Source organism: Pan troglodytes, chromosome 15 (assembly GCF_028858775.2).
Source record: "Pan troglodytes isolate AG18354 chromosome 15, NHGRI_mPanTro3-v2.0_pri, whole genome shotgun sequence".
Taxonomy (NCBI): Eukaryota; Metazoa; Chordata; class Mammalia; order Primates; family Hominidae; genus Pan; species Pan troglodytes.
Genome location: NC_072413.2, coordinates 89,297,332 through 89,318,140, shown reverse-complemented (window position 1 = coordinate 89,318,140; position 20,809 = coordinate 89,297,332). Strand labels below are relative to the sequence as shown.

The 20,809-nt window shown below is 51.3% G+C and overlaps 1 protein-coding gene across 8 annotated transcripts in view; it reads left to right on the top strand.

Moving 5' to 3' along the window:
* CCDC88C (coiled-coil domain containing 88C) overlaps window positions 1-20,809 on the top strand; it is a 146,721-nt gene that overhangs the window by 103,773 nt on the left and 22,139 nt on the right. For all 8 annotated transcript variants that reach the window (XR_008538943.2, XM_016926600.4, XM_063793074.1 and 5 more), the window contains 9 exons: window positions 89-1,159; window positions 4,249-4,376; window positions 5,745-5,886; window positions 7,008-7,196; window positions 8,306-8,467; window positions 10,258-10,535; window positions 14,319-14,462; window positions 16,900-17,086; window positions 20,071-20,216. Coding sequence is in view for 7 of the 8 variants with exons in the window: in XM_016926600.4 (XP_016782089.4) it covers window positions 89-1,159; window positions 4,249-4,376; window positions 5,745-5,886; window positions 7,008-7,196; window positions 8,306-8,467; window positions 10,258-10,535; window positions 14,319-14,462; window positions 16,900-17,086; window positions 20,071-20,216 (2,447 nt within the window). In the remaining variant the exon portion in view is untranslated. The remainder of the gene's footprint in view (window positions 1-88; window positions 1,160-4,248; window positions 4,377-5,744; window positions 5,887-7,007; window positions 7,197-8,305; window positions 8,468-10,257; window positions 10,536-14,318; window positions 14,463-16,899; window positions 17,087-20,070; window positions 20,217-20,809) is intronic.

Below are 20,809 nucleotides of genomic sequence, written 5' to 3'. Positions count from 1 at the left end.
CTTCTCTCTCCCATCCCCAGTGTGAGCCCATGTCACTGAAATAGGTTCCTGCAGCAGCCTGGGTTGTGCCTGTTGTGTTTTCCCATAGATCAAGGACCTTGAGCAGGAAAAGGACCACCTCAACCGAGCCATGTGGTCGCTGCGGGAGAGGTCGCAGGTCAGCAGTGAGGCCCGCATGAAAGACGTGGAGAAGGAGAACAAAGCCCTCCACCAGACGGTGACGGAGGCCAATGGCAAGCTCAGCCAGTTGGAGTTTGAGAAGCGGCAGCTGCACAGGGACTTGGAGCAGGCCAAGGAGAAGGGGGAGCAGGCAGAGAAGCTGGAGAGGGAGCTACAGCGACTCCAGGAGGAGAACGGGAGGCTGGCCAGGAAGGTGACCTCCCTGGAGACAGCCACCGAGAAAGTCGAGGCCCTGGAGCATGAGAGCCAGGGCCTGCAGCTGGAGAACCGGATGCTGAGGAAGTCTCTGGATACCTTGCAGAACGTGTCCCTGCAGCTTGAGGGCCTGGAGCGTGACAACAAGCAGCTGGACGCAGAGAACCTGGAGCTGCGCAGGCTGGTGGAGACCATGCGCTTCACCAGCACCAAGCTGGCACAGATGGAGAGGGAGAACCAGCAGCTGGAGCGTGAGAAGGAGGAGCTGAGGAAGAACGTGGATCTGCTCAAGGCGCTGGGCAAGAAGTCAGAGCGCCTGGAGCTCAGCTACCAGAGCGTGAGCGCTGAGAACCTCCGGCTGCAGCAGAGCCTGGAGAGCAGCAGCCACAAGACGCAGACCTTGGAGAGTGAGCTGGGCGAGCTGGAGGCTGAGCGCCAGGCACTGCGGCGGGACCTGGAGGCCCTCCGGCTGGCCAATGCACAGTTGGAGGGGGCCGAGAAGGACAGGAAGGCCCTGGAGCAGGAGGTGGCCCAGCTCGAGAAGGATAAGAAGCTGCTGGAGAAGGAGGCCAAGCGGCTGTGGCAGCAGGTGGAGCTCAAGGATGCAGTCTTGGACGATAGCACTGCCAAACTGTCCGCCGTTGAGAAGGAGAGCCGCGCGCTGGACAAGGAGCTGGCCCGCTGCAGGGACGCAGCCGGCAAGCTGAAGGAGCTGGAGAAGGACAACCGGGACCTCACCAAGCAGGTCACCGTGCATGCAAGGACACTGACAACTCTGAGGGAGGTGAGCGAACACAGGCGGCCCCTGTAAGGGGATTGGCAGATGGTGGTAGTGGGTTCTGTGGTGCATGGTTTCAGGAGAGAAGTAAGACTCTGTGTCCTCCTTAAATGCTTTATCTAATTCTGAACAGCAATACCTAAAGGTCTAAGAACCCAGTGAATACCACGTATTACAATCTTACAACCCAGAGATAATGCTTCTCATAGTTTGAGTTGTTTCGTTTCATCATTTTCCCTCGTGTATACAGACACATGCTTGATGTCATACTTACACACAGGTGTGCTGTTGTGGTTTTTATTAATTATGTTGTGGTTTTTGTTATTTTAGATTTCAAAGCCACAATTTCCCAATGGCCGTAAGATATTTGTTTGTTTGTTTATTTATTTATTTTTGAGACGGAGTCTCACTGTCGTCCAGGCTGGAGTGTTGTTGCGTGATCTCGGCTCACTGCAACCTCTGCCTCCCGGATTCAAGCGATTCTTGTGCCTCAGCATCCCACATAGCTGGGCCTACAGATGCACGCTACCACACCTGGCTAATCTTTTTGTATTTTTAGTAGAGACGGGTTTTCACCATGTTGGCCAGGCTGGTCTCAAACGCCTGACCTCAGGTGACCCACCCGCCTCGGCCTCCCAAAGTGCTGGGATTACAGGCATGAGCCACCGCGCCCGACCCTTACTTATTTTTGAGACAGAATCTCGCTTTGTCACCCAGGCTGGAGTGCAGTGGTGCGACCCCAGCTCACTGCAGGCTCCACCTCCTGGGTTCAAGCAATTCTCCTGCCTCAGCCTCCTAAGTACTGGGATTACAGACACGCACCATCACGCCTCGCTAATTTTTGTATTTTTAGTAGAGGTGGGGTTTCGCCATCTTGGCCAGGCTGGTCTTGAACTCTTGACCTCAGGGGATCCATCTGCCTCAGGCTCCCAAAGTGCTGGGATTACAGGTGTGGGCCACTGCACCTGGCCAAGATATTTAATCCTATAGGTTTACTGTAATTATTTTTTAGATGTTTAGATTGTTTTAGTGTTTTCCACTATTTTATTTTTATTTATTATTTTTAAAATTTTATTACTTTTTTCCTAGAATCCTTTCCTGAAGTTTTTTTTAAATTTATTTTTAAAATTTTATTACCTTTTTTCCTAGAATCCTCTTTTCCACTATTTTAAATAATACTAGACATCCTTGTATACATAGACCTTCATGAATCAAACTATTTTTTAGGGTATATTCTCAGAAATGGAATTACAGGGTCAAAGAGTGTGAACGTGTTAGTCTCTTGAGGGATATAAAATCCTCCAGAATTCCATGTTGTCCTTACCCTGGTAAGTGTTGTGTGGGCCACCTGGGCATTTGTTTAGTATGCTGGGGTGAGTAGATGGCTGCTCTGGGAAATGGCTTCAGCAGCTGAGTGGCCCAGCACTGTTTATCTCACTCGTGAAGGGTCTAGTGTGGGGACCCTGCCCACATGGGAGAAGCCAGGTGCTGGAGTCACTGCACTTAAGGCCCAGTTCAGGCACCTGGCTTCTGCCATCTTGAGGCTTGGGCACCCCTAGTGGAGTCCTCTTCTGGTTCCTCGGCCTGTGGTGGGTAGAGGAGGAAGAGAGAGAGTGAGGAAGATCATGCTGCATGGGTGGGGCTCAGCAGCACAGCCACACCCAACCACAGGGTGCCACATGCCACACAAGAGAAGGAAATGGGTTTGGTGAACACTGAGCAGCCTCCACACTGGAAAGAGATGACTGACGATCCATGCAGGCAATTCCATGTGCTGTGGGGGAGAGATCCAAAATATGAACGCAGGCAGAGCCCCGGCTCGTTAGCGTAGGTTAGTTAGGCTGTGCTACGATAGCCAACCCCAGCATCTCTGCTGCTCATCACAGCCAAGGCTTACCTCTTGCTCACCAGAGTCCAGGGGACCCTTCAGGGAGTCTGTCCTCTGCTTGACCCAGCAGTCCAGGCTGTTTTGATCTCGTGGCTCCACGGTCTCTACACCAGGCTTGGGCGGTTGCCATGGCAGGTGAAAGGGCAGCTGAATGTCACACATAGGCTCTTCTGTGCTCCAGTCAGGAAGTCACCCACATCACTCCCACTTCATCCCCTTTGCCAGAGCTGGTGACCTGGCTTCAGCTGATACAGGGTGGCTGGGAAATTTGGGGGAGCAGGTGATGAGCATCACTGTCTCTGTCACACTGCCGTTCAGGTCTGAGGATTTGGTAGGAGGGTTAAGCGTGCATGCGAATGACTGTGACACCAGGCAGAAAATGGTCACTATCTAGAGAGCTACAAAGAGGTGCTGACGTAAACTGGGGTGGAGGAAGTGAACCACCAACATGCATTCAACACCCATGTTTTGAAGAGTAGACCAAGGCCGGGTGCAGTGGCTCGCGCCTGTAATCCCAGCACTTTGGAAGACCAAGGTAGAAAGATTGCTTGAGGCCAGGAGTTCAAGACCAACCTGGAAATATAGCAAGACCCCATCTCTACAAAAAATTTAAAAATTAGCCAGGTGTGCTGGTGCACACCTGTAATTCCAGCTACTGAGGAGGCTGAGGTGGAGGATCACCTGAGCCAGGAGTTCAAGGCTGCAGTGAGCTGTGATCACACCACTGCACTTCAGCCTAGGCAACCAAGCAAGATGCTGTCTCTAAAAAATGAAAAGTAAACCAGATCCAGGGTTTAAAATAAAATATTTCCCCTCTTTACACATTTTCTGTTTCAAAGTGTCTACAAGGGGCCTTTAATTACTTGTTGCTTTGTTGAAAAGTCAGCCATATTATCAGAAATCAAACATACTACTTAAAGGTCAACATAAGTGGCATTTCAAATACATGACTTAGAGAAGTGGCATATTAGATCCATCCTGACATGTAGCCACCTGGTCTGGTTGTTTTCAGCACCAGGAGGGCTGGACAAGTGCATTCATTGGCTTTCCTCGGGAAGAGCATCCCTGGGGTTCAGAGTCCCCTCGCTCCACACGGAGGCAGCCGTGGCCCGGGAGGACAGTTGCTCACACCCGGGCGGGACTGGCGCCTGGCCTTCCTGCGTGTTTTGCTGAGCTCCTATCCCGTGCTCTCTCCCCATCATTCCAGGACCTGGTGCTCGAGAAGCTGAAGAGCCAGCAGCTCAGCAGTGAGCTGGACAAGCTGAGCCAGGAACTGGAGAAGGTCGGCCTCAACAGGGAGCTGCTGTTGCAGGAGGAAGACAGCGGCAGTGACACGTGAGGGCCTCTTCTCCCTCTCCCCATCGTGGGAGCACTTCCTCCACTGTTCAGTCTGCAGGCTCCTCACCCTCCCCTGAGACCTCCATGAACTCTCTACTGCCGAGGGCTGTGACCTCACGCGGTTCCTTGAACCCAAAGTTCCTTGGTCGTTTCTGTTCCAGCTCTTGTTCCTTGAGGTTCTCAGATAGGTGTGGAAGGAGATTTTGTCTGATGAAAAAGCTTCTTAATTTTTTTTTTTTTTTTTTTTTTGAGACAGGGTCTGGCTCTGTCGTCCAGGCTGGAGTGTAGTATTATGATTTCGGCTTACCTCCATGTCCACCTCCCGGGTTCAAGCGATCCTCCAGCCCCAGCTGGAGACCACTACCTAGCTGGGACCACAGGCATGCACCGCCACACCTGGCTAATCCTTGTATGTTTTGTAGAGAGGGGGTTTCGCCATATTAGCCAGGCTGGTCTTGAACTCCTGAGCTCAAAGCGATCTGCCCACCTCAGCCTCCCAAAATGCTGGGATTACAGGTGTGAGCCACTGCTCCCAGCCACGCTTCTTAATTTTTTTAAAAAATTAGACTATTACAGTTTTTCCCTGCAATGCTTGCTTAAATGATAATGGGTTTTGTTGTTGTTTTGAGACGAAGTGTCACTCTGTCATCCAGGCAGGAGTGCAGTGGCGTGATCCTGGCTCAGTGATGAAAACCTCCGCCTCCTGGTTTTAAGTGATTCTTACGCCTCAGCCTCCTGAGTAGCTGAGATTACAGACATGCATCACCATGCCCAGCTAATTTTTATATTTTTTTAGTAGAGACGGGGTTTCACCATGTTGGCCAGACTGGTCTCGAACGCCTGACCTCAAGTGATCTTCCTGCCTTGGCATCCCAAAGTGCCGGGATTACAGGCATGAGCCACTGTGCTCGGCCTGATCTTGTTTTTTGGGAAATCGAACATCTTGGACTTTTGCTGGACTTGTAACCGAGAAGATCCACATGCCTTATAGTAGGAGTCCTCTCTGGTGGAAAGGCCTTAGACTTACCACTTAACCTAGCACTGTGACCTTCGGCAAATTGCTTAACCTTTCTGATACTCAGTTTCCCCTTCGGTAAAATGGCAATAATAATTCCTGCCTCAGACAGTGACTGTAAAACTGTAGCCGTGGTGTCGCCTTTGAAGGTTTCACAGGTGTTTCTACCCAGGGAACCCCCAAAGGGCTCTGGGAAGATGAGTTTTGGCTCGTGAGTTCTTCTGGGCCAAAAGCTGCAGCAGCTCCGTAACCCAGCCTAATGGAAGGAGTGATGTGTTGGCAGCAAGGACACTGGGAACTTGCGGAGAGGAAGTAGATAAGTGATACTATTGTATCTTTGTGTTTTCCAGAAAATACAAGATTTTGGAGGGCAGAAATGAATCAGCATTAAAAACAACACTAGCCATGAAAGAAGAAAAGATTGTGCTCTTAGAAGCACAGATGGAAGAGAAAGCGAGCCTAAATCGCCAGTTAGAGAGTGAGCTGCAGATGGTGAGTGTGGAGGTTGCACTGTGGGGCCCAGCTGCCCATTCTCAGCCTCACCCTTTCCAGCCCCTCACCTGTATAGCAGTGGGGTGGCCTGGATACCCATTTTCTAGGGCAGGGGTAGATGCGCCACAGAGTGACTGAGGGAGCCACCCTCAGAATCACACGCACTAGGGCCAAACAGAACCAGAATAAGAGCCACAGGCCTGCGGGGAGGTGGGCAGTGGCCTAGAGCAGCACCAAGTCCACCAGGCAAGATATGGGAACACCCCTGAGAGCCCTCCATGAAACTGCACGTTGGGCACTGAGCAACGGCCTGCAGAGTCTCACGGGTGCCCTCCGATGAGACAGATGGGTGCACAGGGACTCATGAGGACATGCACATGTCTACTTCTGGGTGCATGCATGCACACGTATTTGCCACATGTGTGAACACACTTTCCACACACATATAGATGTGTGTTCTCCACACACACTCTCCACATACATATGCACATGCTCCTTACACATGTACATGCATGCTGTCTACACACATGTATTATACATGTGCCCACGTGTGTGCACACTCCACACACAAACACATGCTCCTCACACACAGGTGTACACACCTGACCCGTGCTCTCAATGTGCACACTCTCACAGGTGATCAGGTGTGCACACTCCCCCCTTCCACACACGCACTCTTCCAGCCTCAGTTTTGAACACATGCCATGCTTCTTGGCTGCAGGATTGAATAGGAATCTGGATGAAGTTGCTCCAGTGCCAGCAGGGGCTTTGAGACCTCGTCCCTGTTCACCTCCTGTATCCTCAGCCTCACCTCTGTTTGAGGGAGTGGATAACTGAGGCTCAGGAAAGCAGGAAGCCACATGGCTAAAGCAGGGACTGAGGCAGGAACGGGTTGCAGGCCCCCACCTCCCTGTCCTCTCTGGAAGGGAAGGGAAAATGTAGGGCAGAGGGTTGGTGCCTTCCCCTCAAAAGAAAAGGAGCACGTCTGGCTTACACAGACCAGGGCGGGCGAGTATGGGGAGTGTGGAGGGTGTGGTGCAGGTTGCCCTCAGCCACTCACTCGGGGCTCCAGGCCAGGCTGCTTCCGCCTGAAGCCTCCTTGCTTATTGTCACACCTGTAGCTGAAGAAGGAGTGTGAGACCCTCAGGCAGAACCAGGGAGAGGGGCAGCACTTGCAGAACTCTTTCAAGCACCCTGCAGGGAAGACAGCCGCCAGTCACCAGGGGAAGGAGGCCTGGGGGCCCGGCCATAAGGAAGCCACCATGGAGCTTCTCCGAGTGAAGGACCGGGCCATCGAGCTGGAGCGGAATGTGAGTGGGCTGGCCTGGGCATGGTCCATCGGGGACAGAGAGAGAGACTGCCTTATCAGTAGTCCCATTGATGACTTGTCATTGCTGTAAAGAACACAGGAGATTTAGCCAGATCTAGTTGGACACGTCTTGAGTTGCAGGTCCTGTGGGCCCCTCTTCATTTGAGGTCCCTTCAGTGATTCTCACATCAGGGGCACACACAGCCTTCATGGCAATTCAGCCTCTTCCTGTAGTGTTGTGTCTTTCAGTGCCCAGTACCAGGGATTGGGAAACTCCAGCCCCCACCTGCTTTTGTAAATAAAGTTTTATTAGCAGACAGTCATGCCCATTGTTTACAGGTTGTCTGGGGCTGCTTCCCCTACAGTGACAATGATTCTTTAGGTTGAGATGGAAACCCCATGGCTGGCAAACCCAAAAGTATTTCCTATCTGGCCCTTTCTAGAAAAAGTCTGCTAATGCATGTCCGTGCCTCTGACTTTGATTCTCAACAATGACTTTATGAAGTTCAGAGTGGTGATTTTCATTATTTGATCGATGATAAAGCTAAAACAGAATTTCAGAGACTTGACCCAAAGCCCCATGCTAATAAGGGATAGTAAAAGACTACAGGTCCTGGCCCTTAGCCCAGTTGGTGGCAAACTTTAACATGGTCTTTATTAGTCTCACATAATGTGAAGTGCCTTATTCTACTTGCTGACACCTCTGAGTAAGGCTGTAGCCTAAGGCTTTGACTCCCTGTCCTGTGAGATACTCAGGGTTGGAGTCAATGGGAGATGGAACCAGCTCACAGAAATGCACTCTTAGGGTGTTCAACAGAAAACAAAGGAAAGCATTAAAGAGACAAAGGAAGCAGCTTTAACTCCAGCATGCATTCACCTCCCACTCACATACGCAGGTGTCAGGCAGTGTCCCCATGATGTGTAGCCTTTTAAAAAAATCCTGCTGATTATCTTTTTCAAAGAGAGAAAATATACTGACCTCATCCAGCGGACCCTCGATTTGGCCCCCAAAACATCAACTTTTGAGGGTTCGTTACAACCCAAGTACCTGTGGCCAGTTAGCATTTACCCAGTTGGAGTTTGATTCGCTCATGCCTCCCGATCTTCTAGAATGCAGCTCTGCAGGCTGAGAAGCAGCTGCTAAAGGAACAGCTGCAGCACCTGGAGACCCAGAACGTGACCTTCAGCAGCCAGATCTTGACACTGCAGAAACAGAGCGCCTTCCTGCAGGAGCACAACACCACACTGCAGACCCAGACCGCCAAGCTGCAGGTGAGCGGGGCTCCCAACACCAGTGGTCACAAGCCCAGCGGGATGTTTATCTGTGGCTCCTGGGGACCAACTGGGGGCATTAGGACTCCTCAAAAGCAGCAGATCAAAGCACAAAGCAGTTTGGGATTTTGTTAATAGAGACCCGCTGTAAACAGTGATCAGTGAAGGGGGTGATAGTTTTTAAGCCATTTTCAGTGATTGAGAAAATGGCTGCATGGGCCATTTTCATTTCATTTCTCTCCTTTTACTTGCATTCTTGTCCATGTTTTCCAGTCTTTTCCTTGAAGTGTTACTAGCACTGACTTGGAAAAGAGGTTTCAGGATTAAGCTTGGTTTAACAAAGTTAACCAGGTTTCTTTACTATAGAACCTGGCAGAACTCTTTCTTTTTAAGCTAATGTGAATTTTTAATCTCTAAGAGGGAAGTGTAGGATATTAAGTGGCTCCCAGACTGTTGAGAGCATCAAGCAGAACTAGGTTGTGTGCCACTTCAGATGCTTGTTTTCATTTATCGCCTATAGACTGTGGGGAAATAAATTATTTATTGCAGTTTTTGTTTGTTTGTTTTGAGATGGAGTCTCACTCTGTCACCCAGGCTGGAGTGCAGTGGTGCGATCTCGGCTCACTGCAAGCTCCACCTCCCAGGTTCAAGTGATTCTTGTGCCTTGGCTAATTTTTGTATTTTTAGTAGAGATGGGATTTCATGAAGTTAGCCAGGCTGGTCTCGAACTTCTGACCTCAAATGATCCACCCACCTCACCTCCCAAAGTGCTGGGATTACAGGCGTGAGCCACCACACCTGGCTTTTTATTGCAATTTCTGAGAAAAGTTTGAAAATATGTATCTTATGGGGCAAGGACAATCAACAGGAAACTGTTTGGCAAAGAAATTGGAATTTGTTCTGGTAACAAGAAAATAGTATATTGACTTACTATTTTGAATTTTTCTTACAGTCTTAATCTGGTTTTAATATCAGGGTAATTCTGGCTTCATAAAATGATTTGGGAAGTATTCCCTCCTCTTCAGTTTTCTGATGATTTTGGATGTTGTTGGATGGAGAGGTATACAAATATCAATTATGTTAAGTAGGTTGATAGTATTGTTCAGGTATTCTATATCCTTATTTACAGATATTCTGTATACTTGTTCTAGAAAATAGGTTTTGTTTTCATTGTAAGAGACAGGGTTTCACTCTGTCGCCCAGGCTGGAGTGCAGTGCTGCAATCATCATAGCTCACTATAACCTCCAACTCCTGGGCTCAAGCAGTCCTCCTGCCTCAGCCTCCCAAGTAGCTGGGACTATAGGCATACAACACCATGCCCAGCTAAGTTAAAAATACTTTTTTTTTTGTAGAGATGGGGTCTCACTATGTTGCTCAGGCTGGTCTTGAATTCTTTGGCTCAAGTGACCCTCCTGCTTCTGCTTCCTGAAGTCCTGGGATTACAAGCCTGAGCCACCACAGTCAGCTGAAAAGAGGTTTTTTAAAAATAGTCAGAGAGGGCACAGCACACAAGGGAGTTATCCAGGGAAAGGACATCATCTGCCCCAGCAGCTCACATTTGTGGCAAGTGGCTCTGGACTGAAGTACCCTCTGAGTGCCCGTCTATGTGGTTTAGTCCCCTTCCCACAGCAGTTGCTTAAGTTCTGGAACAGCCATCCTGGGTACCCTCTGGGTCTTCTGCCCTGAGGGTCCCGGCTATTTTCGTGTCTGCTCGAGCACTTGACCTGCTCCCCAGCCCTCCTCGCTGACTGTGGGGCCTGCGCCACGCCGCGCTTCTCCCTCTCGGCAGGTGGAGAACTCCACGCTGAGTTCCCAGAGCGCAGCGCTCACCGCGCAGTACACGCTGCTGCAGAACCACCACACGGCCAAGGAGACGGAGAACGAAAGCCTGCAGAGGCAGCAGGAGCAACTTACAGCGGCCTACGAGGCCCTGCTGCAGGACCACGAGCACCTGGGCACGCTGCACGAGCGGCAATCGGCCGAGTACGAGGCCCTCATCCGCCAGCACAGCTGCCTAAAGACACTGCATCGGAATCTGGAGCTGGAGCACAAGGAGCTCGGGGAGAGGTAGGGCCTGGGGAAGGAAGGGGATCTGGGGAGGGGTAGAGTCCAGAGGAGAGGCTGGGCCCAGGGGGAAAGGTGGGGCCTGGGGTAGATGGGTGGGACCTAGGGGAGAGGCAGGGCCTGGGGAAGATGGGTGGAGCCTGGAGGAGATGGGTGGGACCTGGGGGAGAGTGATAGAGCCTGGAGGAGAGGTGGGGCCTGGGGAGAGGGGTGGAGCCTGGAGGAGAGGCAGGGTCTGGGGAAGATGGGTGGGACCTGTGGGAAAGGCGGGGCCTGCGGGAGATGAGTGGAGCCTGGAGGAGAGGCGGGGGGGCCTCATGAGAGGGGTGGAGCCTGGAGGAGGGGTGGGGCCTGGGGAGAGGGGTGGAGCCTGGAGGAGAGGCAGAGCCTGGGGAGAGAGGTGGAGCCTGGAGAGAGGCGGGGTCTGGGGGAGGTGGGTAGGACCTGTGGGAAAGGCAGGGACTGGGGGAGATGGGTGGAGCCTGGACGAGAGGCGGGGGCCTCGTGAGAAGGGTGGAGCCTGGAGGAGAGGTGGAGCCTGGAGCAGAGGTGGGGTCTCAGGAGAGGGTCTCAGGAGAGGCAGGGCTTTGGGGAAGTGGGCAGGGCCCCGGGGAGAGGCAGGGTGTGTGGGGAGGGGAGGTGAAGGAGGGTGGAGGTGGGGCCCCTGGGTAGGCCTGCAGCAGGGCCTGAGGCCAGGCCTGGGGAGTCTGTCAGGCTGCGCGGAGGACTGGGACTTCCCTGGACCTCCCCTGCAGGAAATCTCTTGGCCAGCTGCTTCCCATTGTTGGGGCACCTGAACTTTCCCAAAAGGAAGGAAATAAACGTTACCTTTAGCAATTTGGAATTTGTGCAACTGAAGACAGTAGCAAGAGGGGCTCCTGTGTGGAGAAGGGGATGCCTCTACTACTTCCAGTGGGCCTTTGGGGCCCTGATCCCTAAGGGTTCTCTTCTGTCTCTTTTCTCCCCAAAACAGAAATAAGGAGGGAATTCTCCACGGCTCCGTTTGTAGGGGTGTGCCTTCTCTGGCCTCCCAGCTCTTCTCTTTCATATCAAGGTCTCGCTTGCTTTCTTTCATTTTTAACCTTTAATTATGGAAACTTCCGAACATATAGAAAGTAAGCAGAATCATATAGTGAAACTCTTGTGTATGCATCATGCACTCTCGACAGTCATTTATGTCCTGCCGTTCTCATTTCATGTGCACCTCCCACACTCCACCCCCCACCCCATTTTTTACAGGTAAAACTTACATTGAAATGCACACATCTTAACTTTGCACTCTTGACAGTTGATGGTCTTGGGTTTTGTATTCATTAAGTCAGCCAGTCTGGGCTGGGATTCTGTCTCCTGCTGATCAGTGATGGTACCAGGCACCTGCGCAGGGCATGGCAGGATCCAGGGAGGGCTAGGAGAGGTAGAATGCTGCTCTCCAGAGTCTGAGGGGCAGGTGTGATGTGCACCTGAATCTGATGCATGAGAGAGACATGGCTAAAGAGAGGCTCTCAGGTACTTGGAGTACAACAGAGGGAGCAAGATCTACTTCCTTTGCCTGGGAAATGGCCCTGCTGATGGTATTTCCTTTGGAGCAGCCTCAACAACATGGCTAAGTGATCGTTGGTTCTTCAAGGTGGGAGTGGGGAGGACATCTCCACGGTCAGGAGCCACAAATGTCATTGAATCACAAAAGCCTTGTGCAGGCGCTGATGATGCTTGTGGGTTCATGGGTGGTGATGACATTCATTTATTCACTTGCCAAGTGCTTCCTTTTTGTCTCTATCTGGAGTTCTTCACCCCTTTCATCCATCCAGATCTCCATCCTTCAGGGGCTGTTGAGGCATCTGAAACTATAAGACTACTCCTTCCGGCCTAAAGTAGCATCTTCTGCCTCTTTTCACTTTGATCTCTCCCTCGTCTTCCCCCACCCATTTTGTTATTTGTGTGACATTTATTGTGTACGTGGTGCTGTCTCTAGACGTGGTAGGAGTTGCACCCAGCTGACAAACTAATGAAGCATTCATGTAAGTCTGATACTAGCATGATGCCCAGCACTCACCAGGCACTTGCGTGCCTTATTCTTAGTGTTATGTTATGTCATATTAAATAATGCCGTATTGTATTCTTTCCTTCTTTCTTTATTTTGAGATGGAGTCTCACTCTGTCGCCCAGGCTGGAGTGCAGTGGAGCGATCTTGGCTCACAGCAGCCTCCACCTCCCGGCTTCAAGCAATCCTCCTACTTCAGCCTCCCAAGTAGCTGGGACTATAGGCATGCACCACCACACCCGGCTAATTTTTGTATTTTTTAGTAGAGATGGGGTTTCACCATGTTGACCAGGCTGGTTTTGAACTCCCTACCTCAAGTGATCCACCTGTCTCGGCCTCCCAAAATGCTGGGATTATAGGCGTGAGCCACTGTGCTGGCCCCTTATTGTATTCTTAATGTGCATTCAGAGAGAAAAGGTTTTGGCAGGTGGAGTCTGGACTGTTGTTTTCCCTGCAGGTCCTTGCTCAGTACAGCATGTGGTAGTTACTCAGTGCTTTTTGCTGGTTGGACAGATGACTGGAGGCTCCCTTGCTGTGTCTGCAGCAGGGCTACAGGTTTAGGAGTGTAGGTACATGGCACACAAGGATGATGGTTTTCTCTTCTTCTTATTTGACACTTAAATCGGAGACGCTCACCCACTCATTGCTCTAACAAGCATTCACTACGTGTCATTCCTCACGGGGATTCAGTGGTGAGTAACAGTTATAAAGTTTCTGCCCTACAGTTGGGTCATTGCTAATGGTTAGAGACATGCTTGATTAATGTGCTTTTCCAACAAGGTGCAGTGGAGTCCTGAAGAGAAAGGCCAGAAACCCCAGGGACACTGGCTAGCCTCTGTCAGATTGTCTTTGGGTGTGAGACACTCAGGAAGGGGTCTGTAGAGAAGAATTTGCCTGAATGGGGAAGATCAGGAGACTGTGCCTCAGACTTCTCAACACTTCCAGTCTGCTAGGAGATCCTGGGTCACCCGTGAACACACGAGGTTGAAACAGGCTGGGAGGGGGAGGGGCCGGGGCCTATGAGGCTACATCATTGTATTCTGCCCCCCAAGAGATGGCCAGTGCAGCCGACAAAGATAGATTAGAGCCTGGAGAAGATTACAGCCTTGAGGGTAAGGAGAAAGTTGTGGGGACGGTGAGGGCTGTGGCTAAGGGGCCTGAGGAGAGCTGCTGTGTGTATGTGACAACAACTAGTCCCTGGCAGCTCCTGGGTGAGCCTCTGTCCCCTGGGGAAGGCCAGACTAAGAACAAGTGGATGCAGGCTCCTAAGGGGAGAGGGAGAGGCTTCTCCAGCCCTTGGAGGGTGAGATTAGCTGTGATGTGCAGCGGAATTCCACTGTTTGTGTTGTGGTTTCTCTTAGATTTATTTGTGCTTAGTGAACTACCTAGTAGGTTATTTATAATTCCCTAAAAGAGAAGGGCATGGAGCTCAGAAAATGTAGTCATCGCATTGTCAGGTGGCTAAAGGAAGAGCGACTGCTTTTTCAGGGCATGGAGGGACTATGGAGACAGAACGGGCTGGAGGAAGAGGATTCTGGGCTCCAGGGCTTGGCGCTGGCCTTGACATGGCTCCCAGCGGCCACGCTCCCCGCCTGCTCCCTGCCCCACGCCCCTCACTTCTGCAGAGAGACTCTCCAGAGGAATCCCATTTTCTCACGGGAGACACGCAGATCCTCTGGGGTGTGAGTTACCTGTAGGAAAAGAAGGTCCTGGCCAGACTCACAGCAGGTGTTTCCTTCCAACAGGCACGGTGACATGCTGAAGCGCAAGGCGGAGCTGGAGGAGCGGGAGAAGGTCTTGACCACTGAGCGAGAGGCGCTGCAGCAGGAGCAGAGGACAAACGCCCTTGCCATGGGTGAGAACCAGAGGCTGCGGGGCGAGCTGGACAGGTGAGCGCCGGCGACCGGCCCTGCACGTAGCAGCACCCCGGATTCTGTTCAGACCCTCCTTGCATAGCAACCACTGAGAAGTTCGAGTCCCCCGGCGATCGTGGATTTTTATCCCTTGCTGTATGAACAGCTGGGTGGGTAAAATAAGCTAAAGGGCAACTCTAGCTGGTTGCTGGCATGAGAGCTCTCAGGTGACACCTGGGGATGGCGTGTCGTCTGAGTTAGGTGGTTCTCCCCTCCCACCCTTGTGGTGAGGACTGCATCAGGCACAGGTGAATTCATCATCTGGCATAAGCCTGCCTCTTGCTCATGAAGGAGAAACTGCAGATTCCTCATGATTCACAGAACCCCTATTTGTGAATCCACCTACTTGCTAAAGTTTTATTTGCCGCCCCAAGACCAGTCTCCGTGGGGCTTTCGTGGACATGCACAGAGTGGTGAAATGCGGGAGTCACTGGATGCGCACCTTCCCAGCTGAGGGCACACACGACAACACGCTGCCTTCTTGTTTCAGCTCCTACTGCAAACAAATGTCCCTTTCAGAATCTCTTCAATGCCACGGTTTTCATATTTTGTGCTTTCGGGAAGTGACTTTGCTGTTTAAAATGACCCACTATTGTAGTACTGAAGTGCTGTTTCATGTCCCTAAGCAGAAGGTGGCTGTGATGTGCCTTACAGAGAAAAAGTCTTAGATAAGCTTTGTTCAGGCATGAGTTATAGTGCTGTTGGCTGTGAATATGCTACATAAGGTACCTTTCAACAGAAACCCACATAAAACAAGGTTATGTATTGATCAGTAACAAAAATGACCAGAGGCTCCCGGGAACCTAATTCTATATTTTTTCCCTAGGCTGGATGCTTTGCTGTTCACTAATTCAGTGTTTACAGCAACTTTATAGAATGTGACTACCACACATAATGAGAATCGACTATACTATTATTATCTTTTTGGCTTTTTTTTTAAACAGATGAGGAAACAGGTTGGGAGAGATTAAATAACTTGTTCCGAGTCAGTGTTTCTAGTGAATAGCAGAGTCAGGATGGAATCCAGGTCCTGTCTCATTGCAAAGGCTTGACCATACGAAATTCTTCCTCCTCCCACATACTCGAGTTCGTGTATACGGGGGGTTAGAAACTCAGTTACCTTGGCTCCCCAGGCAAATAAAGCACATGGGTAAAACAGTACCAGACATAGACCACAGACCGTAGAACGGAGAATGCACATCGTCTAAAAGGGCAGCAGAGAATCGGCTCCAGCAAAGGCCGCCAGCTGGAGGCAGGCCCGGGACTGCCTGGGCAGCCTTTTGTTTTTTATATTTTAAGAGAACCTGAATGTTTGGGTATTGATGTAAACTTCAAATTTTTTAATGCTGGCCACTAAAATTTTTTTTTTTTTTTTTTTTGAGATGGGATCTTGCTCAGCCACTGAGGCTGGAGTGACATCATGGCTCACTGCAGCCTCAACTCCCTGGGCCTAAGTGATCCTCCCAGCCCAGCCTCCCAAGTAGCTGGGAGCACAGGTGTGCATCACTATGCCTGGCAACATTTTTTTTTTTTGAGACGGAGTCTTGCTCTGTCACCAGGCTGGAGTGCAGTGGCACGATCTCGGCTCACTGCAAGCTCCGCCTCCCGGGTTCCCGGCAACTTTTTTCTACTTTTTGCAGAGATGGGGGTCTCACTATGTCGCCTAGGTTGGTGTGGAACTGGCCTCAAGCGATCCTCCCTCCTCAGCCTCCCAGAGTGCTGGGATTACAGGCGTGAGCCACCATACCTGGTCAACTAATTTGTTTTTAAAAAGTAAAATTGTACAGGCCAAATAAGACACGTCTATGTCCAAATCAAGTCCACAAGACCCTGGTAATGAGCTTTCTGATATAAATCTCCAGAGAACTCCCAGTTGGATAATAGTTGTTTTGATGATAGCAATTTTAGTAGATTTACATAATACACACCGTCTCACACTTTATCTCAGGAGCTGAAATTAGAAAGGGGCTTGGAATTGGGAAGAAGAGCTGGGCAGAGACAGAATTTTAGAGCAAAAATGGTCTAGTTTAGTGGTTTAAACATTTTTTTAAACAGCAGAATCTTGTTTTTCAAGTGTACACAGATACCAAAGCTGTAGCATGGAAGTGATCGTAGCAGTGATGCTGTGTTGAAACAGGTGTCTGAGCTTGCCTGCTCAGTCTCCCTGGAGGCTCAGTGTAGTGGCATCAGGGGTACCCTCATGCATCCCCAAAGAACACAGTTTGCTGATGGACAGTTTTGTTCAAGCTCCTTATTTTATGCATGGAAAAAAAAAAAGCCCAGAGAGGTTGTGATTTTGTCTAAGGTTGCACAGCCTGCCACTGTCAGAGCTGGGACATAGCCCAGGTCTCTGGGCCGTTACCTGTTTGGCAGGCTCTTCAGCTCCTTTGCCCTGTGACTCTTCCCCCTCCAGGGTCAATTTCCTGCACCACCAGCTGAAGGGGGAGTACGAGGAGCTGCACGCCCACACCAAGGAGCTGAAAACCTCACTGAACAACGCGCAGCTGGAGCTCAACCGCTGGCAGGCCCGCTTCGACGAGCTGAAGGAGCAGCACCAGACCATGGACATCTCGCTGACCAAGCTGGACAACCACTGTGAGGTGAGGCCAGCACCAGGGGAGCCTCAGGAAACAGGGATGAGTCCCCCAGGGGGACAGCCCAGGGCTCAGCCAAGCTGTGAGGGGTCCTCATGGGCATTTGTGCTCAAAGACACAAATGTGTGGAGGTGGCACAGAGGCTGCGGTGAAGCCAGAGGTGCTGACGGGGGTCATTGTGGCTTCTGGTGGGACTGTATACGAAAACACCCCTGTCTGACCGTCACCTTTTGCAGGGTCGGGAGAGGCACAGTGGGGACGGTTGATGATGTTTTATCTCGATCCTGTTAGCTGTGTCTATACTGTCTTCCTACATCTCTTCAGCTCAGTAGTCACACTGTCCTAGAGAAGTGGTGTGAATTTGCTCCATTTTGGGTTGTGGCTGCCTCTGTGACGGAGCTCACTCAGGAGTCCCCGGCTTCCAGAGCCGTCCCTTCTAGTACACAAGGTTGGAAATGGCCTCACACAGCAAGACCCTCTCCAGATGAGATCTTAACAGACCCCAGCACATGGAAGGCTGGTGAGGCAGGTCTGGCAGGGAGGAGCACGTAGGTCTCACCCCACCTCCTAGACAGCCCCAGGGACAGCTGGCACCTCAGGACAAGGTTTGCTCTTTTATTGAGAAACAGTCTCAGACACCTTTTGCCCAGACCCCTCAGTAGCCCAGTGAGACATCACAAATGAGGAAACCGAGGCGCAGGGTGCCAAGATGCCTTGTCACAGCCACCCACCCAGATCTTGTGCTGCCCCCTGAGAATGAGAGGCCCTGGGACCCTGAGGGCCCCACGGGGGTGGAGGCGGGATGGAGGCAAAGGCCACGGCACTGCCTGTGGAATCCTCGCCCCCAGGGGCTGTGCTATCACAGGCAGGTGCGTCAGGATCTTCCGGGAGGTTTCAGGTCAGGGGCTGCAGCGCAGGCCCCATGGAAAAGGTCACACTGATGAAGTGAAGGACTGGCAAGAGCTGGACATGTGTGGTAGGCTTTGCATGGGAAGGACTGATTTGCACAGAAATGGACGGGGGTACTTTTTGGAAGATGCTGATGATTCACTCAGGGTGGAACACAGGTCATGGGACAAGGGAAGGGCTGTGGCCAGGATGGTGGCTTTTGGGGAGGGGTTCAGCAGAATTCCAGGTCCAGCACAAACCAGTCCCCCCAAACAGGCCACACATGGAAACCATGTTTGTCTCCCTGGGCTGGAGGAGCAAAAGACCTCAAGCCGGGTGGCTTAAGCAGCAGAAGTGGGTTTCTTCCGGTTGGGAGGCTGGACGTCCATGATCCGTGAACCGGCAGGGCTGAGCTGGTTTCTCCCAAGGCCTCTCCCTGGCTTGCAGGCAGTGCTCTTTTTCTCTGTGCGGGCTCATTCCCAGTATCTACGTGTCGAGATTTCCTTTTCTTGAAAGGACATCAGTCAGATTGGATCAGAGCCCACCCTCATGGCAGCCTCATTTTAACTTAATGGCCTCTTTATGGACCCTGTCTCCAAACGCAGTCCCATGCTAGGGACTGGGGCTTAGGGCTTCACTGTATGAGTTTTGGGGACATGGTTCACCCTGTGGCAGAAGCGAAGCAGCATAAGCAAAGTGATGAGGGCGTGGCTGTGCTCGGAGCCGTGCTCGCCGCTCCTCCTAACCCGCCTCTCTCCAGGAGCCCATATGCCTTACATTGGGTTGGTTTGTTGCCCGGCATCTAATGAGGTGGAAGAGCAGCTCCCCCATCGTTACTGGGATGCACTGGCCCTCAGGATCATGGACTTGGGCTGAAGGGTGGGGCCCAGCCGGCTTGGTTCCCTGGGACCCCCCCGGCCACACAGGGTCTTTCTGTTGGGCCAAAGCTGAGTTTCCAGGGACGGCCTTTCACCCTGCAGACCGCTGACTTGCCACGTTTGTGACATGCCTGACTCCCAAGCCTCGTGCAGTTCTCTACACTGGGGAGACTAATGCTTTATTATGGTATTTGTTTTCATTCTTGCCCAAGCAATGTAGCAGTGGCAATCACAGAAGTATTTTTAGTGAAAAAATGCCATAGCTTCACCTCCTTTTCCCTTCCAGTTCTTCTCACTGTATGCATAAATTATGTATAATTATATTAAAAACAGGTAGAATTTTGGTTTTTCTTTTAATGGTGAAGTCAAAGTTAGAATTGCTAATGGGGTGAAGAGGAGGGGACAGCCTATGTTTCCCACCTCCGGTGTACCAGGCATTTTGCTGTGTTCTCCTCTATGTTACTCAGTCCTTACGGTGGCCCCATGAGCCCATCCTCCTTTCTCATAGTCGCGCATTGGAATCCAAAGCCTGTGATTTTCCCATTGCACCCCAATCATACTCTAGAACAGAAGTTGGCAGACTTCAGGCCAGGCGCGGTGGTTCACGCCTGTAATCCCAGCACTTTGGGAGGCCGAAGCGGGTGGATCACCTGAGGTCAGGAGTTTGAGACCAGCCTGCCAACATGATGAAACCCCGTCTCTACTAAAAATACAAAGAATTAGCTGGGCGTGGTGGCACGCGCCTGTAATCGCAGCTGAGACTCAGGAGGCTGAGGCAGGAGAGTCGCTTGAACCCAGGAGGTGGAGGTTGCAGTGAGCCGAGGTCACGCCACTCCACTCCAGCCTGGGCAACAAGAGCAAAACTCCATCTCAAAACAAACAAACAAAAACATTATTGATGAGATTTTTCATATTCTTTTTATTTGTATTAAGCCTTCAAAATCTGCTGCGTATTTTGCACTTGTGCATCATGATTCAGACTAGCTGCATTTTACTGCTCAGTAGCCACGTTGCCAGGGACATCTGGACTAAACAATGCAGCTGCAGAGGGAACTCAGCCATTCCCACATTATTGGCCGTTTGGCCCTTTCCAAGTTTCCACTGGCGTAGATTATGCTGCGTTGAACATCTTTGTGCAGTGGCCTTCTTCCTTGGAAGCTAGGTTCCCAGCAGTGGGAACACCGGGTCACGTGGTGTCTGAGACGCTGTTGGTCTGTGTTCTAGCTGCTCTCCCGTCTCAAGGGGAACTTGGAGGAAGAAAATCATCACCTCCTGAGCCAGATCCAGCTGTTGAGCCAGCAGAACCAGATGCTTCTGGAGCAGAACATGGAGAACAAGGAGCAGTACCATGAGGAGCAGAAGCAGTACATGTAAGCAGGGAGTCCTGAACCCCTCTCCGCACCCTCACCACAGCTGCATGTCCTCAGTCTCTGGAGGTCCTGGCTTCCCATGCAGAGAGGAGCCCCTGGGCCCGTTGGGATCCTGAGGGCAGGGCACAGACCGATCACCAACACGGACTGCCCTTAGTTTCCTGGAATGTTCTCAGTTTCTAGAGTTCTCAGTTGGCTTTTGTTTGCTCTTTCAGAGGCGCTTTCCACCACCAGAAACTTCTTTTCTCTGCTTCTAGAATTAAATTCACTTGAAAAAATCATGAGAACACTGAAGTATCTCAAGGGGGAGAATTCAAACTGAAGGCTGGGAATGAGTGCTGTACACCTGCCTGTGTCCCCCTGGATGGAGGGAAGTGGGCTTGTTGGGCCCTGTGAAGTGCACAGAACCAGTTCCCTGGTAGCCAGGAACCAGTAGGGGGAGGTAAAATGTGAACAGAGCTTTGTCCATTACCAGCCAGATGTGAAGGGTTACATGAAGCATGGAAAAAAACATAGGGGGAGTTGAAGTCCACAGCTACCCCAGGGGGTCTGGGGGAGGCTCACAGGAGGTGGGCCATGGCAGGCGAGGGGAC